Below are 23,860 nucleotides of genomic sequence, written 5' to 3' on the forward strand. Positions count from 1 at the left end.
AACCTTTGATGCTGTCATTTTCCTGACATATCAAAAGGTATCAGTCGAGTGGTTTTCAGCAATGACCAGGATCCTAGTTTTTCACAAAGTGATCTTTACATGGTCCAGTAACTTGAAACCTAGAGGAGCAGCAGTTATCTGGTCAGTCCAGAATAATACCCAAGACGGCACATGCATAGACAAGTAAAAATACGTCACATGCCACCTGGACTAGGGTGAGTGTAAAGATTCACTGTGAATTCAGAGATACTAAAACATGGGGGGAAAGGTAAATGTCTCAGAATAGATAAAATAAGGTAGATTTCTTAGCTGGGTAATGGGTGCACGGGTGTTCATGATGGGTATATAAAATATCATTGTTGGAGGAGGTCATCAGAAGATATGACCACTGGTTTACCAGTTGACCTACAAGGTGGACCTGAGCAACTGGAGTTTCCTCATCCCCTCCTCTCACTTTCGAATATAGTGATGCCCACTATTCCCCCATGGGAACCATTTTAAAGGACATGGCTTTGAGAGAGCAATATGTTGCTAAGACCATCTGGATGCATACATGACTAAATCCATTCAAGGCATCTATATAAAGATTCTGGCAGACACATATGGAGATCTACTTGTCTTGAGGCTTCCCCAAACAAGCCTCATATGTAAATTCTCTTGCTTGTTAAACCTGCTACCTGGAGTTGTTTGGTTCCTTCTTTGGTTTCTCTTTGTTTTACATGTATGGGGGCCAATTTGCAAACCAACAGTGTCATAAAAAAAAGATTAGAGGAGACTTGAAAAGACTTTTTTTCTTGAAAGTTGGGACTTACTTATGCCAAACCTTATATTTCATGTTAAAGAGATGTTATACTTTATTCTGGAAATGGAATATTATCTAAAGAAAGCTCTTAAAAGGGCAGAAATGAAACCAAATATGATTAATTTTAGAAGATAACTCTTATAACAATGTATAATATTGACCAATTATGACTGGAAGCAGTATTAAGAACTAAGAGAAACAGAGGGGGTACAGCACAGGATGAATTTGGGTGACTATCAAAATTAAGACAGAGAACTGGGTGAATGACAAAAATCTTCTAATAGTTCATGAATAAATACCAAGCATACCCTGGCTTGTTATTTACCTCTTCTTTCTGAAAATTTTAAAATAAATTATTTTGGACTTATGTTTTGATGTCTGAATACATTGTTTTATTTTAGAGATTCTAAGTTGAGATGTCTGATATCTCGACATAAATAGGGAATGATTGACACTGTTGTACTTGATACAATTTTTAGTTTTGAAATCTATAAAGCATTTAGTCAGTGTCTCAGATACAAATATTTAAAAATTACTGTTTATTTTCAGAGATATAGTTCAAGTGTAAGTGTATAGTACAAATGATATGTGTGTGCAGATGTGTAATTATTCAGTATCCATTAAAGTCCCATGATAATTGGCATATGGTGTTATGTAACAGTACATAATAACATATGATGATGGTAATTAAGTGCATTGACTTAAGACTTTGTCTTTTAACGACCCTCAGTGGATCCTGAATGAAAGGTAAATTAAAGGCTCATTAAGCTGCATTCAGTAGAAAAAGAAAATTTTCAAATGGCAGATGTAGTGTGAAGTTAAGAGAATTTTATTAAGATTTGCTCTTAATGGTTTTGCTGTTTTATTTTGTTTTTTTTTGTTTTGTTTTTTGTTTTTTGTTTTTTTTTTTCAAGCGACAAGTCTAGACCAAACTGTTTAGACTATTTTAAGACATTTTTTAAAAAGAGCATTTATTTTTACAGTTTGTTTAACATTTTGAGCTTTGAATGTGTAGAATAATTGGGGAGAGCACTGGAAATTTGTCTGTTTCTACATCAGAGTGACCTTGAGTGTGGTTTTACTTAATATTCTGGTGTCTTAAAGGAAAAGCAAAGCAGAAAGCAAAACAACAATAATGTATGCAGTGGAATTAGACAAAACATCTGAAGCACCAGGATTTTTATTTTTCCATTAATGTTAGCCAACATTTAAACTTATAAAAAAAGAAAAAAGTTTGTAAAGGAAGTCAGAGGAAATTACAGACAGGGACAGAAGGTATTTAAAAATGAAAAAATGTAATGAATTTGGGTTTTTCCATATATTTACCATTCTAATAGCATTATTAAGCATGTGGATAAGCACAATGCTATTTATTTAATAATATTATTATAAATGTAATATCAGCATTCCAATTTCCTGCATATGAATATTTGCTAATAGAGCCCTCTGCTCTTTTTCCTTTGTTTGTTTTTCTTTTTTATTTAAATTCAAGTTTCTGGCAGAAACACACAGTTAACATACAGTGTAGTCTTCGTGTCAGGAGTAGAACCCAGTGATTCATCTCTCAACTATGATGCCCAGTGCTCATCCCCAAGAGTGCCCTCCTTAATGCCTATTGGCCATTTAATTAATCCTCCCTGCCACACCCAGAACCCCTCCAGCAACTCTCAGTTTGTTTTCTGTATTTAAGAGTCTCTTATGGTTTGCCTCTCTCTCTTTTTATTTTATTTTTCCTTCCCTTTTAAAAAACTTGCTTCTGATTCTAACACTGTATATTTAAGAACAGACTTTACTTTTCTAAAACAAACAGAAGAAGAAAAAAAAAAACCTGTAGGGGTCTGCATGTTTCTTGTATGAGCAAACATGAATATATGGATAGGGAAGGGAAGAATCAATAATCTTACCAATGGACAACACATCCTGAAGACAAAGCCTGTCCATACGTGAACATCTCCCTGGTATTAAGTCTGGAATATATAGGTTTGCTTCTGTATACCTTTTTGACAACTTTTTGACTCTAGCCTATATAGACTACCAGCACTCTTACTAGGACCAGCGTATAACTTGAAAGAAGTTATAAGTTTAGGAAAGGAAGTTGTAGCAAAAGGCAAAGCAAAAACAATAGGAGTTTGCAATAAACTTTTTGTTTATTAAGATAAATGAATCATATACTATAAAATTTACCTGTATGAAATATACAATGATCTTATTGTATTCAGAGTTTTATAACTATCACCATAATCAAATCAATGTTAGATCATTTTTATTACTCCAAATATCTTCCATTCATTAGTAGTCACCGGTCACTCCCCATTACCTCCATTCTTCCTGCCACAGCACTATGTAATCACTAATCTACTTCCTGCTGCTATAGAATTGCCTCTTCTGTACCTCTTATACACATCAGAATCTTACAGTTTGTTGTCTTTTGTGACTGACTTCTTTCACCTAATATGTTTTCTAGAGTCACGTGTTGTGGTATGTGTCAGTACTTAACTCATTTTCATTGCTGAATAATATTGCATTGGATAGACATACTTCCTTTTGTCTTTTTCATGATTTGATGGATATTTGGATTGTTTCATCTTTGTGGTTATTATGAATAATGCTGTTGCAACATTTTGTGTACAAATTTTGTGTAGATACATGTTTTCATTTCTCTCCGGTATATACCTAGAAGTGGAGTTGCTAGATCCTATGGGACCTTTACGTATGATCTTTTGAGGAAGTGCCAGACTGCTTTCCAAAGCAGCTGCGCCATTTTAACTATGAGAGCTCCAATTTCTCCACATCTTCATCAATAGTTCTTATCTGTCTTTTTAATTATAGCTACCCTGATGAGTATGGTCTTTCATTGTGATTATTTATTTATTGAGAGAGAGAGAGAGAGAGAGAGGAGAAAGAGAGAGAGAGAGAGAGAGAGAGAGGAGACCAGTGGGGGAGGGACATAGAGGGAGAGAGAATCCCAAGCAGGCTATTCTGTCAGCGCAGAGCCTGGCCTGGGGCTCGAAACCACAAACTGTGAGATCATGACCTGAGCCAAAATCAAGAGTCAGACACCTAACTGACCGAGCCACCCAGGTGCCCCTATGAGCTCTTTATATAGTTTGGTTATAAGCCTATTATCAGATATATGACTTGAAATATTCTCTCCCTTCCAGTAGGTTGCCTTTTCATTTTGTTGATGGTTTCCTTTGTATGCAGAAACTTTGTAGATTGATGTAGCACCACTTATTTATTTTTGCTTTGGTTGCTTTTGCTTTAAAAAAAAATCATTGCCAAGACTTATGTCAAAGAATTTACTGCCTATGTTTTCTTTTGGGAGTTTTATAGTTTTAGGTCTTACAGTGAAGTCTTTAGTCCATTTTGAGTTAATTATTGTGTATGGTATAAGAGATTGGTTCATTTTCATTCTTTTGCACAAGAATACAAAGAATTTTATATACATAGATCTTATAATATGTTGTCTTTTGTAACTGACTTCTTTCACCTAGTATGAAAGAAGCACCATTTATTAAAGAGACTGTCCTTTCATCACTGTATTTTCTTGGCTCCTTTGTCATAAATTAGTTGACCATAAGTTCATGGGTTCATTTCTGGGTTCTCTAGTCTACTTCATACTTCATTGATCTATGGATCTATTTTTATGCCAATACTATATTGTTTTAATTATATAACACACATTCTTTCTCTCTCAAAATAGGAACAAAGAAACAACAACAACAAAATAACCCTTCATTGACTCTTACATGAAGATTCTATTCCCAACTTCCTGCTTGAGCTCATCTTCATTATTTCTTTGAGTGACTTCTTCATTCTTAAGCCCTATTCATTTTTCAAGGTACAGCTTTAGTTCCCATCAGAACCCTCCTTAATTTCAACATTACTGAATTCTTATTTAAACCCCACAGCTTACTTCTGGATTACACTTTAAGTGTGTATATACACTAGTTTAATCTTTGCCGATAGAGTGTAATTTACTTGAAGAATTTTTTTATATATTTTGGTTTATATTTTTATGGTTCCAGTATTATGTACATATTCTTCTTGTTTAATAGATCTTAAAGGTGATGATGATAGGTGACCATGTGTAGAATGTTAACTCTGTTTTAAGACCTGTGCTAAGTGCTTGGAATTTATCCTTTGAATTCGTACCATGACTCTATATAACTACAGTCATTTTGTGTTTGGGTAGGTATGTGTATGTACAGGCTAGGAAACAGAACTTAAGAAAATTAATTTCCTGTCATAAAGTCACATAGCCAGTATGTGGCAGCGAATACTGAGATTCATACCCATTTCCATCCTAAACTCAAGTGACCGACCTTTACTGTATTATAATGCAAACTTGTTATTGTTTTCTAGTATTAATGATATCTTTAATCCATGTATCACAAGAGCTTTGCAGGGTCTTCTGGCTTTACCTGGAATGGAAAACTTTGTTTTCGATTATTAGAATCTGCATTTTAGTTATATAGTTTATTTTTTCGTGTTTAATCCATAAAGTACATTATGCAACTTAATTTGAATATCATAAAAATTAGTCCTATAGCAAGAATATCTGATTTCAACTATAGTAAAATGTTTCATTTTAACTTAAACTTATTTCTTACAGATTAAATGAAAGTTGATGAATGACAACAATATTATTATAATTCATATTTTGATTTAGGAGGAAGATAGGGAGAGGGAAGCACTTTGTTTTTAACAACAGGAGATTTAGTAAACCGTAATTTTGTTTCATTAAAAAAGTCAAACGTGATTTAGTTATTTTCTCCCCCTCTGTATTTTTAAAGAATAATAAAAAATATTTTCTTTTCTTTGGAACAATTTGTTCATGCTTTAGGAGCCATTTAATTAAATTATTACCTGCTGGAGCACCATCTGTTTTTGTCCTAGAAATAAGAAGCATAGCTTTCTTTTACATAGGCTTGGTAACTATGGAGAAGGTGCCAAAACCCAATAAGAATCATCAGCAGATGGACTGAGGCACTTCAATCTCTACACAGTCAGTTTTGATTGTTCTGGGCATAGTTAAATGGATTTTTCTGGATAGATTCCTTTCAAAATCTATTATGTTCAGGAGGGGAGTTGGATTAATCTTCTCCTATAGATCTCTTCACATTTTCCCCCTCAAAATAGAGAACCTGATTTTTTTTTTTAACTCTGTGTATGTCCACATTACAGATACCAGTTCTAAACAGTGTAAGTAAATACCTTTATGTGTTTAAGAGACTTGAAGTTGGTGAGTGCTGGGATGAATTTTCCAGGGGCCACCTTTTCATGGGCTGCTTCTCTTTTCCCTCTGCTCTTGTGTCCCCAATTCCCTGGATACAATCTTCATGTATGGCACACAACCCAAAGGTCTGCTGTCATATCCTCTCATTCCAGACTCTGAGTTTTGTTTAGGAAAAAGAGAAATCCAGGAACTTGTAGTGCAAAATCACTTGTGGTGAATTACATCAGCTCTATTCAAGAATTGGGGTGACTGAGTATAGTGTACATGTAAGGGTGATTATTTTAATTAGTATTTTTTTAATGTTTGTTTATTTTTGAGAGACAGAGTGTGAGCAGGGGAGGGGCAGAGAGAGAGGGAGACACAAAATCTGAAGCAGGTTCCAGGCTCCGAGCTGTAAGCACAGAGCCTGATGCAGGGCTCTAACTCACAAACAGCGAGATCATGACCTGAGCTGAATTCAGTCAACCAACTGAGCCACTCAGGCACCCCTTAGTTAGTATTAACCAATTTTTATTTGTTATTAATAATCTTTTGTGAACTATATGATATTGGTCAATAGTATTTAAAACACAGATTTATGAATTATCTCATTTGGTTTTCACACACCCAAGTCTAATTTTACCTATGAAGAAACGTGGTTTGCCCTGGGGACCATAGCTAGTAAATGCAGGTCCAGAATTCAAACCTATCTCTCTTGATTTCTAGTAATTTATAATTTTAAAGCTAGCATATATATTGGGTTTTACAGTTTATCAGCTGAATTTGGTTCCAACATTTAACATTATTCATTAACTCTTATAAGTACATAGGATAGATATTACATTCTCTTTAAAAGGCTAAATGAACTGCAATAATTGCTGTAAGACACATTGCTGGTTAAATGGCAATTACCTTACCCTAAATTCTATAATGTCTTCAAGATGCCATGCCCCTTTTCAGTCTATCATCTATTGAGCAGTTGCAGGGTTCTAGACACCGTGCTAGTGTGCAAAGATAAAAGGTAGCTAGACAGAAGAACTAAAATCAAGAATTTGAACCTGAGCAAATCAGGCAGAGGCAGAACACATGTAATGTGTGCCTAGAAGAGACTGGAACGCAGGAAGTCCAGGAAAGGGTAGGAATGGAAGCTGAGGCCTGCCCAGGCATCAAGGTCTTATGTGTCTTGGAAAGTCATCTATCTGTGAAATGTTCTATTCCTTAAGATAAAAGACTTCATATGATTTTAAGGTGTCAGATGACCTGGTCAGATTTCTGTTTTGGAAAAATAGCTTAAGTGGTTATTCTTTCTGGTTATTTATTCATTGCTGAGAAACAACCCCCAAATATAGTGGCTTTGAACAACAGCTTTTTGTTATGTCTATTTGATAAACAAATATGGGCAGTTCTCACCTGGCTTATTCTTTTGCTCCATATCCTTGTCACTCTTTGAGTATCCGCTGGTGGCTGGTCACATGTGTGGCACTTTGGTTCGGAAGTCTGGGCTCAGCTTTTTCTCCATTTGGTCTCAGGGCCTCTCCACATGGTCTCTTCCACTTAGGATAGATGCACTTCTTGGTGCTCAGGGCTCCAAGAATTCCTTTTCTGTAAAAGTTACCCATGCTTTAATTACAGTTCTCATAAGACACTTTATAGCAAATATATATTGCACTGTCCTTCAATCTGTTCGTTTAAAAGCTGTCACATTTAAATTAGACAATTACTCTTAAGATATATATGTATTCCTGAAAGAACAGGGATATAAATGTGAGGAGATCATGAATATTTAGGGGTTGTCAAAATGATGAGTTTGGTCCAACAAATATTTACCTGGCCAACCAATCATTACAAAAACTGTGGGAAATAAAATATGATAAGACCTAATTCTTAGAGGCAGAGAGGAAAAGTCTATTGAAAACAAAAATTTAGAAATTATTTTTTTTAATGTTTACTTATTTTTGAGAGAGAGAGAGAGAGAGAGAGAGAGAGACAGAGCATGAGTGTGGGAGGGGCAAAGAGAGGGGGAGACACGGAATCCGAAGCAGGTTCCAGGCTCTGAGCTGTCAACACAGAGCCCGACGCGGGTCTCAAACTCACGGACTGCAAGATCATGACCTAAGCCTAAGTTGGAAGCTTAACCGACCGAGCCATCCAGGCGCCCCAAAAACTTTAGATATTAAAATCATGAGCCTTGGTATCTAGTTACTATGAGCATGGATTTTAAGTATATTTGGGGAAGTCACAAGCAACTTTAGTGAGGCCATAGTGGAGAGACTTACATCTGCGTGTGAATGTGTGAGCTTATTCATTTCTTCTCTCCACTTTCTTCCTGAAAAACTACCCCCCTCCCCCCACCGCCCCCAACCTCGAAAGGCTACAAAGGGATGGAACTTATGGGAAAAGGTCATACTACAAAATTTTATTAGGGACTGATTGTGGTAAAATTGAGTGATGTTCTTTTATTGTTATTATTTTTAATTTCTAGAGGAATTAAAAATGTGCCTTCATTTGATTGCTTTCTGTCACAGTAGCAGAGAGGCTAAGGGCACAAAATCTGGACCCACATTAACTGGGTTCAAATGTTGTATGATCTAGACCAAATTGCAACTGTCTCTTCAGTGTCCTTGTCTGTAAAACAGGGATGACAACAGTAACTTCATAATGTTGTTTCGATAATTAAATAAAGTAATGTAAACAGACAGCACATAGTGGCACCTAAATGTGTGCTTTTATTTTTGTTTTTTGTTTGTTTGTTTGTTTGTTTGTTTTCCTAATGCTGTATTTCTTAGCACAATTAAACTAATCAAGGTCATCTACTGTTTACAGCTTTGTTGCAGTGTATGTTCCCATTTTAACTCAACTTAATTTTTATTTTCTACATCCTTAAAGACTATGCTCCTTTTCAGGCAAAAACTATAATATTTTCATTATTTGGGCTTCCAAATGTTTCAGAGTACTCAGGAAATGATGAAAGATTCAACCCTTTACAGGATTCAAAAAGAGAGAATGTGAGGGGAAGAACAAAAATAATGCTTTTGTTTCTAAGATATATATGATTGAGAAAGGTTTTGTGGGAGTAATATGTAGGTTAAAGTTGTGGAGGATGATGGGAATGAATAGTCTCACCAATCATAATAGCTGAAGGGGGTTTTTGTAAAAGTGTTAGGGAGAAGGGTCTTTAGTTCTTCCCCCATAATGTCACATTATGGAACTCCGAAGCAGCAAGTTAAGGATAAATTGAGTTTCACTAATATTTTAAAGGCTGAAGTTTAAAAGCATTTGGAATGCTAGAGTAAAACATAATCTTTGGTTTGGTCATCAGGGAATCATTTCAAATAAAAAGAATCCACTGATTATTTGTAGTTCAGGATATATCATTCTCAATATGCAGAAAAAAATAAAACAAACTCTTTATGTTTTATTATTTTATCATTTCTCAATGAATTACTGAGATATCAATAGTGAAATAAGAATGGAGAAGTAAAAATGAAATAATGGGAAAGGGGAGAAAAATATAAAGAAAAAGATAAAGGATGCATTATGGGAAGAAAGAAAATTGGAAGGAAGCTAAAATTCATGTTGGTAAAGTAATAATATTTGACATTTTAAAACTGAAGTGCTAGGTGAATTTTAAAATTTTGCATGCATTATTATAATAAACTACCTTTCAATGATGTCAATTATATAAAAGTTCTGCTAAATGTTTTACATTTAATGTCTTTGCGAATATTGCATTTTCATGCCTTTTGCCTGACATTTAATTTCATATCAGCATTACTTTTATGTGTGATTGGAGGTCTTCCATTTTTTGTAATACTCCTGTTCCTAAATAAAATAGAAATGACATAAGCAGTGCCCAATATAGTTTTTAGTGGATTGTTTAGTTGCTTTAATTTACCTAAGGCTATTAGTACGCATGTGTATAAATTTGTAATAAAAATTAACTTCTCAATATCAAACTGTATACAGATGTAGCATATTACTACAGTATTTCTCATCCTGTTTCTTATTATTTAATACATGCTTTTTTACTGAAAAGGTTAGCAGTTATTAGTATTATCATACTTAAAGAAAGGTCACTTACAGAAAGGACTTGAATTTCATACTTTAAAATAATAATTGTCACCTTTTTCTTCAGATAATATTCCATTTTTGGATAAGTGGGAGGCCTAGAATAAAATACTGTAAAAATATATCCTTGTTTATCTTCATATATATGTAATTATGATATGGCATTTTAGAAGTAAGAAAGAATAGCGAGACCTTAAACAATTTGTTTCTAAGTTACTTGCAATAATTCTTGAAAAGCATTTCAACCTTGATTCTGTCATCAGTTGTCAACTGAAAGCTTCACAATTTTTAGTTTTCTTCACATTAATGTTTTTCTGCTACTTAACCAAACATCATAACTCACTTAAACTAATTTTTAGCCCTAAGATTAAGAGAATTACTATATTGTAATCTTTGTCTTATAAGGAGCATAACAGGCTATTAAGTATAATGAATTCCTATCATTGTATTATTGTGGGTTAAATCCAATTTTAATTTTCTTTAGCTTATGGTCTAATACTTTGAAAGCTGAACACGAAAATGTTTATATCCGGATCTTCCTTGTTGATCTTTAGCTAAAGAATAGGTTTCCAGATTTTATCTAATACAGATTTGGAATGGTTTATATGATACATATTTTTACAGTAACACAAATATACTGTACCCATGGGTTTTCCCAGGCTGCCTTCTTTCCCAGCAGTTAACCACTGCATCACAATATATTAACACTTTTTCCTGTTAACACCCTAAAGAAACAAGTATGAAAAGAGCCATTTCAGAAAATGAAAAGCACAGATTGTGAGTACACTGGATTATGACTCTGGGCCTCCAAAAGTCTTTTTGTGTTATCATTTTAGGAAACAGCAATATGAATTTTAGAATAAAGCATTGCAGTTTGTAGAAGCCTGTTGATAGTTTTTGAAGAGTAAAGATATCTAAAAGGTAAACCAATAAATTACCTTTGAAAATGTGAAAGATAGAGTGCTTAGTGGCCTCATGTAGGTAACAGCTTCATCTCTCTGTCCCCTGGAAATCCAAAAGCCATAGTCAAAAAACAACAATTTAAGATGATTCACACTGGCTAAAAGGATAAAAAATTGCAGTGTATCTATCAAGCTAAGAGGCTCCTCCTGGCAGACAGCTCTCAAAGAGCCAAGTGGTGATTGTATTGACTGTTAACTCTTGACACCCTTGAAGCCCTCTTAGGCCTGTGTAAACCACACATAGTAGGGAGTAGGACAAGATGGACAAAAGGGTTTTAATGGCCGAAAACAGGTCTCCGGCAGGTCGTATGTGAACTGTAGCTTTCAAGTTCTAAGTACAGTTGTTTTGCTCTTTGTCCCTCAGCAGCAGGAGAAAAGAGAAATTTGGAAAGTGTTGCTAGGAAGAGACCATAAAGTAGAGGTTGTGGTCTTCTCCTCAGAGAGCAATGTACTTGGAAGCGATTCTCCCTTATTCAAAACTACAGTGCCAGGAAACATCGATGCCTGGCAGGGTGTTGTGGAAAGCAGACGACAGAGCTCTTTTAGGTCCTAGGGTCGGAGCAGCACCCAGAGATCTAAAGGTCGAGGCAGGACCATTCAGATTTAGTGGACATTGAGACTCCTGGAGTGAGTTGTCACATTGGTGACATAACTGGGGATCATTCAATCAGTAAGATCTCTGAATTCATTATTATGCCAACTTTGGGGACTTCTAGAGAGTCTGAATATTGTACTATTTAAAAGAGTAGGTTTTGAAATTTGACAGGTTGGGTGTGATATTCCAGCTGCTTGCCTTTGATAGCTGTGAGAGCTTGGAAAAAGACAACCTCTAAGCCTCATCTATAAAATAAGGATAATAGTAGTACTTAACATATAGGATTATTTGACGCAACGACAGGATGTTTATGAAACTTTAACCTTATTGTAGGTTCTGGCTCATTTTAAGGGGTCAATGGAGCATCTATTAGCATTTTATTTTGCATAGCATAACATGAGCACATTCTTCTGTGTATCAAAATCTAAGTGTATAGGATAAAAAAAAAAAATGAGACTCATAGAGTTCTCTGACTAGATAGAGAAATGTATCTTCCTAACATAGAAACCTGCAACTACAAAAAGCAATATCTTAAAAAAATAATAAAATTACAAACAAACTCTTCAGCTAAGACTGACAGCCTTGTGCATTAACGAGGGAAATTAGGTGAAGGATGATGGAACTTGAGAGGACTCTGCAGACAGCCTTCTTAGCCCTGACTGCAGTGAAGCTGAGAATGGCTTTAAAACTCAATTATAATGGCTTTCTTTAGCCAGACTCTCAGCATTTGTTCTCCTCCACACTTCTGTAATTTGTAGTTTTGTGGTTTCATTCATCTTATGTATGTTCATTTCTAATGGAGGTCACTTCAAGTACTCTGAAGGTGAAAAGGATGTAAGTCCTGTGGAAGTAAATAAGTATTTCTACGGATGATAGAAATATGTCTATAAATGGAAATGATGACCAGGCCAAAACAAAAGAAAACAAAAATTAAATCTAGGTAGAAGCAGATACCAAAAAGGACCAGGAAAGGAGTCCATGGCAGGAACAGAAACTCTTTTCACATCACTGAGTAGAAGAGTTCTGTGATGGTGGTTAAAACTTAACCTTACAGGGGCTCCTGTGTGGCTCAGGTGGTTAACATCCGACTTCAGCTCAGGTCATGATCTCACAGTTCATGAGTTTGAGCCCTGCATTGGGCTCTGTGCTGACAGCTCAGAGCCTGGAACCTGCTTTGGATTCTGTGTCTCCTTCTTTCTCTCCTCCTCCCCTGATAGTGTGCGTGTGCGCTCTCTCTCTCTCTCTCTCAAAAATAAATCAACATTAAAGTAATAAAAAAAAAACTTAACCTCACATGATAGATATTCTAAATAGTACTAAGTGTTCAAACTACTTGTTCAGGAAATCCAGAGACTGTACTCTGTATCATTTTAGTCAATTTAGATGAATTCTTCTGCTTGCCAAATTTTGCCTGAACTGAATGATATCGTTCTTTTTTTTTAATGATGTCATTTTAATATTGCAGAACCTTATCATAAATACAGGAACCAGGTGAGCCCAACAAACCATCCCACTAGTGCATTACACAAATTTCAGGTACACACAGATACCGAAAGAAAGGCTGGCCCACTCAGGGAACTGGCATGTGGTCATACATATGCAAGCGATATAAAACACATTTACACAAACCTGCTGTATTTCATCAAATAATTTTCCTTCAAACAGTTTTGACTGATTTTTGCAATTTACGCTCATTAATTTTGTATCCTATAAGCATACTTTTTACATGTCAATTTAGTGATCAAGGTAACTCAGGCTTCAGAGTAAAGTTTTAGTTTTATACTCTCCAGTTTGATTATCTGCTCTGCCTAAATTTGGTGTACTATTGCCCATTTTAAGAGTAGGTTTTGACTATTTTTCTTCCTAAAAATAAAACAGATAATTTTCCCTTACTTCATATATACTCTTTATTCAATTAGTGAAGCATGAACAACAAATAATTATTGTCATTTCTTTTATGCAGTTGACATGCAAAATTATAATTAAAGAAGGAATTCTTAACACATTTACAGATGCTATAGCAATTTCCAGGGCCATTTCACAAAACCAGATTGGGAAAAAAATCTCATTATACTAAAAAAATTAAGTCAGGGAACAGTTTTCTGAATTACTGTTTTTATAGTTTTATCTTTGGCTCTGCTCTCAAGTTGAGACCATTAAAGCTTTCAACAACAAATATTTATTCCACAAACATGGGCTTTATTTGTACAAACCAGGTTCATACTGAAAAATTTATGTCAAATGTTTTCAGCCTATAAGGAATGTTCTTAAACTTAAATTTAAAAATTCCTCTGGGCACTCATATAGTTCACTGGTACAGTATCTAAAGTAATACTGCACGAAGATGCATAATGAATGCCTTTAGATGATGGACTGACATTTCTAAGAAATGCCTTTGCCTCAAATCAATCTACTCAAACCAGCAAATGATTTGACATTCAAAGCTTCAGGAAACACCATATGAATATTTTCTCCCATTCTACAGTAAAGATTCAATCATAGAACTGTCATAGGAAATTGAGATTCTGCCTTGTGTTTTAAAGTTAGTCTGCCAGAGTCATTTATTTATTTTGCTTATAAAATAACTTTACAAGTAGGGAAGCTGTTAGATGTGTTTCTAATTCTAATAAGATCTACACAATCTCTTACTGTTTGAGTTGAAAACACTATCAGTATCATCAAAGTCAGTAGATGAAGTCAATCACCTAGGACACACATGGTTTTCTACAACAAACGTATATAAGTCATGTTGATGATTAATTATCACTATGTTTAATTATCACTAATTCCCAGAACCATTAAACTGAAGTCGTTAGCATTATAGAAAAACTGCTTTTCTTTTCGTAAGTAGAGTAAAAAGAATAACAAGACATAGAATTGGTGGTTGTAAGTAAATGCAATAATAACTTCTACATAAATATTAGCCATTTTTCTCTCTTATCTGAGCCATAGCTAGTAATTAGAAGGTGCTTCTCATTCTCAAAAATCCTTGAGTCCACTGCTCAATTCCTCATTATCTCTAGGTTCTTGTTACTGAAACTCAAGGCCTCTGGACATAATTTAATTTAACCAAGTCTTCAAAGTTGTAAGCTCCAAATATGTACTTCTGTTCTGTTAAACTATAGAATTTCTAGAGTAATCCTTTATGAGTGGATCATTTGTATTGTGTTAGATCTTGTTCTAAGCACCTTTAATAATTTATCTCATTTATTCATAGTAATGTTACAAATATAGTTCAATATTTTACAAATGTGGAATTTAAGCATAAAGATGCTAAGTAACTGGTCTGAATTACATAGCAGAGCTAGTATTTGAGTCAAGTAGCCTGACTGTAGAGTCTACTAATTTAGAGATTGATAAAGCCAGGACATTCATGTAATAAATTCCCTCTCTGTGATTGCTGAGCAAGAAAGTAATACTGCTGTGATTATATTTCTAAGTGGCATTAATAATATATAGCTTTTAAACAAAATTTCTGTTTAACATGTATTTATCATCTGAAGTATTTGCCAGCCATTGTGTTAGGCTAGATCTGCAGCAGCCACAGATTGTATTTTACGTTTTGAAATCTCTGCCTGTTTTGGTGTTCATCTTTTATTTCTATTAATTTATTTAGTTTCAGCCAGTGAAAATGTGTGAAAGAAAGCATTCAGAAGTAACAATTTATTTTTAAACTAATCATATGCTCAGTAAGAATACAAAATCATTTTTTATTGACTTAAGCCTGCCGTAATCCAGAAAAAATACCTTTTAGTTCAACTTGTTTCTGCTTTCTTTTCCTTATAAAAGGATAAGTGTATACAAAAGATAAATGTTTTAGTATGTTGAATTTAAATACAATTTAGACTTTGGTATGGGCCTGGGTGGGAAGGGATCTCATCTAAGTGAATAAGAGATGTTGGTATAGAGAATATACTCTACTTTTCATAAAAATTGCATTCTATAAAGAAGGCTAAGTGGTATAATATAGAATGTGAGGATGCTACAGATATTTCTATTTGAGAAAATGTAACAATTTTCTATGACCTGATCTACACCAAAGTACAGGTGACCTTTGAATAACATGGGTTCGAACCGTGCCAGTCCACTTATACATGGGTTTTGTTTTGTTTTCTGATAAATACAGTGTAGTACTGTAAATGTATCTTATCTTCCTTGTGATTTTCTTAACAACATTTTCTTTTCTCTGGCTTATTTTAAGAGTACAGCATATTGTACATCTAACATACAAAATATGTGTTATTTGAATGTTATTGATAAGACTTCCAGATGGTAGTAAGCTATTAAGTTTTGGGGGAGTCAAATATTGTACTCAGATTTTCAACTGAATGGGGGGTCAGCACCCCCAACTCTCACATTGTTCAAGGGTCAACTGTACATTTCTTTTGGAGGAAAATTCATGTGGCCGATTCTGAAATCTACTACATGTATGTTTTAAATTACTCATATAGAGTAGTTATAAAATAATATGATGATATAAATTAAATGAATATCAGTAATAGAAAATACATGAAGTTTGGATGGCATAATTATATAATCATATCTAAGAGATGCTGATTTTGCTGAAGATTTCTTTTTATAATGTAATTTTTATTGTACTTGAGCATTTGAAAATTCTGACAAAACACTGTGTTATGTTGTTTACTTACAGAGCATAGGTTTTTAAGGAAGGCTACATTCTTTGTGGCATGAATAAAATAATTTGTGCTGACTCAAAATTGAATATATGATCAGTTTTATTTAGTGGTACTCTGTTTTATTTTTAAGGAGTTTATTTTAGATAGATTAAGTGAAACAGAACTATCAGTGCAGAGATTTATAGTTTTGCAAAAAGCTATACGATTTTCCTTGAGGCAAGATAATTTTAAAGAAATCGATTTCTAAATATATATAAAATGTACAGAACATGTATAGAATATATATGTAACTTATTTTACCAAATGTAAATGGTTTAAATGCTTCACTGTGTATGTTCATTCGCCCATACTTATTTCCTTGGAAGTTTTCTTGAAGTATTTAGGAATTTGTTACATTGAATGATTCCATTTACCTTTGACCCAGTTACTGCTCTCCTGGAAGATAGAATTTAGGGTAAGTTTATAAATGTGTAATGAGTTCAAAAGTGGTAGTAAGGGTGTTAGGCAGATATCCATCATGGTGAGGACTTAATATCTGTATCTGCATTACATTCTAATTGATGGCTCTGTCTGATGTTTGAAAAGCGTTAAATTGCTGATGTACTTGTGATGGAATGCCTACTGTCAGGCTAGAGATGAAAACTCTCCCTCATCGCTGCAGTTGATTTTTAAATGATTTGTGTGGAAATGACTTTGAATGTTTGTATTAGAGGTCATAATTAGAGATCACACATTTCCATAGTAACTCCTGTGTGCTACGTCTTTCTTGAGCATAAGACATGTCCTACAATTCAATTTTTGGAACAATCTTTAAAGAGAGAGACTCTGATTCATTAAAATGAGAGACAGGGAAGTCTAAAGAACCACAATGGGGCAGTGTCTAAGTAAATTAATCAATAATGCATGAACGGAACACTTAAAGAAATAAATATCATAATATCATTTCAAGATAGCAAGGATTTATTGATGTGTAAGCTAAAAAAGAAAAAAATGACTAGTGTTAAGAAATTTCAGTATTTTAAATTGTATGTTAAAATAATTTGAATTGTGGGGTATTTAACATTAATTTACTGCTAATAAATTATTAATCTCATATTTTTATAAAACCACAAATCACCTTAAGAAAAATGTACCCAAGCATCACTTTTCTCAGTCTAAAGAATTATTCAACTCTAGACCTCAGTTTCCTCTTCTGCATTCAGAGAGAATTTAGAATTATGGATTTTAGAAAGCCTTTAGTTCTACTACCTTCAAGTTTTTCCTATCCTCCTGGATTTTCTTTTACCTTAAAAAAAATTTTTTTAACCAAGTGTGATTTGGAGTCTTCCTCTAACACTTTACCAACGCTCTCCTAACTTATATGAATAATTATCATTAACTCCAACCATTGCTTTTTTTTTTTTTTTTTTTTTTTTTGCTTGTCTTGGTATGAGCAAGGATAAAATTCAATTGTTGTGCTTTCTTGAATCATTTTGGAAACCAGGCTAAGTGAAAGGGAGGGAGGGAGACGGAAGGAAAGGGGTTGGGGAAAGTGCAGAATTATTCCTGAGCCTATTGTAATGCATGGTACTGAATAAACACCTTCATGATAACGGTTGTTATGTCATGTAGTGCTTTTTTTTTCTTTTTTGTCTTACATATGAACTAAATGGAAACAAGCAAATCACAACTAGCGTATTTTATATGTGAGTGTACATGTGTGTGAATATAATGTAACTTCCCCTTCTCCACAATGTCTTACCCTTATAATTTCTCCTGCGTTACTTAACTCATTTCATTTCCTCCATCAGTCTTCCCCGGTCCTCTCTCCTCTACTACCAGAAATGTCCCTTCTAACCCATAGAGCCTATGCAACACTCAATGGATGTTTTAGGTGCCCTGTCTTAATCCTAATTACAACACTATGAAGTTTATATTATTATCATGCCCATTTCACAGATGAAGACCGTGAGTTACACAGAAGTTAAGCCTTTTACCCACAAATATGCTTTCCTAGCTTTTTCTCTGAATCTGCAGCCCATGCGCTCCTTCCTTGTACTAGAATGCTGGTAGTTTTGCATTTTCCAAATGGCCCATGCACCATGCATTCTTATTCCTCTGCATGTTTGTAAATTTCGCCTGCCTGAATGTCATCCTTTCACACCCCTGGTCAGCCCTAGTTAGCTCTTCCTCTCTTGCAGGAAATATCTCAGAGATCACTTTCTTGGGGAAGCCTTTCCCATATTCCCTGAGTCTCCTTTGCACTCTACATTTTTTATTCAACTTATAGGTTTGTTCATGCATTTATCTCTGATTGAACTGTTCCTTCCTTGAGGATTAAGGACCCATTTATCTTTGTTTTCACTGCCTGTCCCAGTACCTGACATGCATTACTTATTGTTATGGAGTCAACAATGGGTAAGACTGAATCCTAGATTATAGGGTAGCAGATGAGAAATCTAGTCAGAATTACGATTTTTATTTTGTAAGATTAATATTTAATTATATTTGAACTCTTTAAAAAATCAGAACATTTTAATTAATATGGATCTCTGCCAGACAGGATTAGAGCTGCATATACCCATAATTCTGTGTAGAATACCACTCCCTTCCATGAAGTCCCTGTATCTTCCTATTAGAGTTTACTTGTTAACCACTGGACCTAAGGCAATTAGCTGATCACTTGTCCATTGAGCTCTATTCTTCTCCCACCACAGTGGGGCACATAGAAAAATCATAAAACATAGTGAGGGACCTTAGAATCCAGCTGAGATGACAAATCTAATACACAGAAAATTTAAGTATAAATACTCCTAATCTGCAACCATAATACACCAGTGGGTTACTGAATACAGACAGAAGACCACTTGTAGTTAATTAGCCCAGTTAGCCTAATACCACTCTGCAGGATATAACAAACTGTCATCCAAAACTGTGTAGGGGAGAAAATCTCCATCTGCCACTCCTGTAGCAAGGTTATGAAACCAAACTCTCCTAGCTGGCAAAAGGCTTCCCTTTTTGGAAAGATGCCATCCCAGACTTTTATTTAAAGTTCAGTGATACAGGCCAATTCCTGTTACTAATTCCACGGAAACATTTGGTCTTCTGGGGTGGCCTTAGAGTTTCCAGTCCTTTTGATAATTTGTGACTATGTAACATATTATATTTTGTTTCTTGTATTTCAATAACATTATCACTCCATTTAGTTTCTGTTTCTATTGTATCCTGATCTCTTTTTGAAAATAGTTCTGATACTAAAAGTCATCCCAGGGTCTTTCTTGTCTTTCTTTTCTTTTCTTTTCTTTCTTTCTTTCTTTCTTTCTTTCTTTCTTTCTTTCTTTCTTTCTCCTTCCTTCCTTCCTTCCTTCCTTCCTTCCTTCCTTCCTTCCTTCCTTCCTTCCTTCTTCCCTTCCTTCCTTCCTTCCTTCCTTTACTTACTACTAAACCACAGCTTTATTGCTTCTGCCCTTAGTTTTTCTTAAAAGTGATTTTGACAATGTGTAAGCTTAAATTTTTCCTCCATGATAATATTTTATCCTCAATGCACTTGTACATTTGTGATCTTTTTATTCTCCTGAACTTCAAAGGAATAATTGTGTGTGTGTGTGTGTCTATTTTATGTTTTCTCAAAGTTTCATTTGTCTCCTCTTCCTATAATAAACATCAACAGAAAAACAGAAGATTACATAATTAACTAATATGTGATTTTTCTATAGGGGCAGTATATTTCCCATGATTATATTCACTAAAATTTTATCAGTAAAATTTTATTTAGCAACCTAATATGATTGCTGTTGTCTTTTCTTTTTACCTTGGAGATTTTCTTTATTGTTTGTTTTGTCAACCTTAAAAGTAAACAGCCAGTTATTTTACCAGCAAAATGGCTTTATTCTGGAATAGCAGAGAAATTGCAATTCAGGACCTGCAAACTATGGCAAACCATAGGCAAGCCTGGAGATCAAAGGAGAGGACTGTTACTTTATTGAGAAAAGGAGGAAATTTGGAGGGGCTGCTTTGAAGGAAAAGTCCATTGAAAGACAGTGAGTGTGCAGGGTGTTAATGGTTTCTCATTAGCTGAATTGGATTTTGTTATTTGCTGAGCTTGTTGCTGAACAGGGAGAAACTTTTCCTTTCCTTGTAGGGTAGTAAAATAGGCTTCTTCCAATTGGGAATGCAAGGTGTGCCTCTTCCTGTTGGGATCTGTAATCTGCTGGTCCCCCCACCTCCATTTTAAATGAGGTTTTCCATATTCAGTTTCACAGTTTATTTTAAGAAAATATACTTCTCTTATTTTCACAGGTAAAAAGATGGCTTATCAGAAGGTCAATGCAGATCAAAGAGCTCCAGGACATTCACAGTATTTAGACAATGATGACCTTCAAGCCACTGCCCTTGACTTAGAGTGGGACATGGAAAAGGAGCTGGAGGAGCCTGGTTTTGACCAGTTCCAGCTAGATAGTGCTGAGAATCAGAACCTGGAGAATCCAGAGACTGCAGACCTCAATCTTGATTCCATTCAACCAGCAACTTCACCCAAAGGAAGGTTTCAGAGACTTCAAGAAGAGTCTGACTATGTAACCCGTTATACAAGATCTGCACCAAAGAGCAACCCCTGCAATTTTTGCCGCCTTTTAAAAATACTTTGCACAGCCACCGTTTTATTTATTTTGGGGATTTTGATAGGCTATTATGCACATAAAAATTGCCCTTCAAATGCTACAACTTCAGGAACGCTTGATCTTCACTTATACCAAGAGATTCTCAAGACAATCCAAGCAGAAGATATTAAGAAGTCTTTCAGGTAGGTGGAGAAGAAATTGATGCTGGTGGGATGCATTTCCTGAGAAACATGTCTCACAGGGAGTTTGAATTGTTGGTTTTGCCATGGTTTAAGGTTAGTCCTGCAAGCCAAGCAGCAAAACTTGCCAGCACACCCTTCACAGAGAGGATGCACGTTTCAAATTTATGATGCTGTTGTATTAATTGATAATAAGAATCATAACTACTGTGGAGACCGAAAGACTCCAGTCATTGCATATTCTCCCTCTTGGACAGCCCAGGTAGGCCAAATTAGGGTGCAAACACAATTGGATATATGTGTAATAAAAACTAGGGTATTAGCCATATGATTGAAATTTTTAATGACTCCAGAATGAAATAAACCTCTTCTTATGGGCTGAAGTAACTATCTCTTATGGTTAAGAGCTAAGACAAGCACCGATACTATTTGGTTTCTTGCATTCCCGGATTTCTTAGCACATTTTTATTGAAAACCATTGGGTTCCATATATAAGGCAATTCTAAAAGTTCATCTGTCTCTTTAAGGTAAGTTTGCACATGAACTTTCTAGCCAGAATGTGTTGATTTTTAAGTTAAATGATAAGAAAATATTCTTTATCTGAGCATTAATCTGAGTTCTTGGGAAAAGTTTCACCGTTGTCTTATAATTAATGGGTATCTTGAAACGGTTGCTATATTATTAGCATATATGTTGACTTGTAAAGGGTTTGCTAGTTTACATTTTTAGTGAAATGAAGACCTGGAATGTTAGCTTTCCCATATATCTTCCCTATTTGCCAAGAAAAGACAGTCCTAAGTGAATCCTATATGTTGTTTATAGGTAGATGAGAGAGAGGGTGCTACTTCCCCAGGATATTCTTTCTGGGTTACATTGACTCATTACAACAAGATGTTGGCATCTGTGCATTTCTAGGGAGCTCCTCGGGAGCATACCCACTGAAGGTGCATCATGGTGTCTATGTGCTGAAATGTCTTGTGTTTTGGTACTGGTGAATTATTATTCTCTTCCTAAAAATCATATCTGAATGCCTAATGGCAGTTTGTTTCCTATACCCTTCTGCACCTGCTGTTCATTGTTGCCTAAGCATGTAATATGCAGACTTTCCATGGTATCGCTCAGTGTAAAATTGTTTACGTAGAATTGACCTGAAAGATATGTCATTAACTTATAGTGGGTGATTCTATCAGTCAGGATCAAACAGACAACAGATAACTCTCTGAATATTTAAAGCAGAGGGCATTGAAAGTAGAGAAATTACTCCATCAGTGATAAAATCTGAGAAGGCAGCTGGGACAGTGGGGCAGCCCAAAGAAAAGAAGCCATTACTAAACCTAAGCTGCAGGGACAGAGGGACCTGGGATAACTTGGTGGAAGCTGGAACTTTCTACATATACACGTGCAGGGGGGTGGAGATGTAGCCTCAGCTACTGAAGGCAGAGAGAAAGTAAGAAGTATGGCAGCTTCTCCCTTTCTCCTGTTTTTCAGTATCCTACTAGTTGTCCCATTGACTGAACCCAGCAGGGATACTGCGGACTCCGAGCCTGGGAAGTCATTCTGAAGGGTTCAGCTCCCTGGAGGAGGGAGAATGCAAGGGGTCTGTCAAAGATAGATCTAACTGACACAGGGCTGTTATTTAAAAACAAACAAACAAACAAACAAACAAACAAACAAAAAACCCAACCACCTAAAGCAGAGATTGGGAGGAAGAAGGAAAACAGAACTCTATGAAACTGTGTCAACTGTATCTTCATTGTGGACATTCTTTTGCAAAAGTGTCCTCTGGAAAAGAATCCATGGGTAAAATTTTTTGTTAATACTGATAATTATTATGTTTTCCTGATCAACTGCTTAGTTTTTAACTTATGGACACAATGAATCTCATAACCTAGCTTCTTCCCTCTTTCCTTTGGCCTTTATAGTAAGTTCAGAGTCCTATTTGTATTGAAATCATAAGGAATTTTATGGCATGCATTTTTTTGTGTACTAACTAGCCTACATATTTATTTCCTTTCTCTGGCTTTCTTTGCCTTACTTATTATAATTATTATTTTTTTCAGCATCGTAGATATCTTTAAAAGCTGACTTAATGTCCTTTTTGCAAATAGGCAGCTGGTTCTAAAATTGTAAATGTATAATTAAATAAAAGTATTCATTATTTTCCTCAGAATAGGAGTTATGTGACAGTAAAGCATATATTCTCCTCTTAAACTTGAAAATCCATAAAATATATATTTCAAAGCTAGCTACAAAAATATAATCACTAACAATTATATTGCCAGGCAGCATCCAGTGGTTGAACACATATTCCCAATTGTACTACATCAAATAGCCACATTTTTTTCTTTATTGAGATAAGAGATTTTTCTTCAATAAATATTTTCATACAAATATGTTTACAGTAACTTTTTCCAAATAACATCTCATCCAAAGACAACCTTTTCCCTAATAGTCATGGTAACCAAATGCCCTTCTATGAGTTTCTATGTTTACTAAGTCATCTTAGCATTAACTCTATATATCACAGATACCTACTGCTACTTTTCATCAATTTATGCTTACTTTTGGGCTCTTATTGGCTCACTGTTTTGTTCATTAGTTACTTTCTCTCTTCTCTACTGGTTCTCCATCCTTTCATATACTCTAAGACTAGGACAGTTCTTGCCAAACATCCAAAGGTTGTGCAAAGAAAATATATTCTTTTTATAATAGATTAGAATGCAGACTCCATGAGGGAATGGACTAAATTTGCTTTGTCCAACATTAGACTCCTATTGTCTAGTAAATATTGAATACGTATT

The 23,860-nt window shown here is 34.9% G+C and overlaps 1 protein-coding gene across 1 annotated transcript in view; it reads left to right on the plus strand.

Annotated features, from left to right (window-relative positions):
• NAALADL2 (N-acetylated alpha-linked acidic dipeptidase like 2) overlaps positions 1-23,860 on the plus strand; it is a 923,861-nt gene that overhangs the window by 204,745 nt on the left and 695,256 nt on the right. Inside the window, 1 exon segment of the mRNA XM_030330052.1 lies at positions 20,561-21,062. Coding sequence (XP_030185912.1) covers positions 20,561-21,062 — 502 coding nt within the window.

This window comes from Lynx canadensis, chromosome C2 (assembly GCF_007474595.2).
Source record: "Lynx canadensis isolate LIC74 chromosome C2, mLynCan4.pri.v2, whole genome shotgun sequence".
Lineage (NCBI taxonomy): Eukaryota > Metazoa > Chordata > Mammalia > Carnivora > Felidae > Lynx > Lynx canadensis.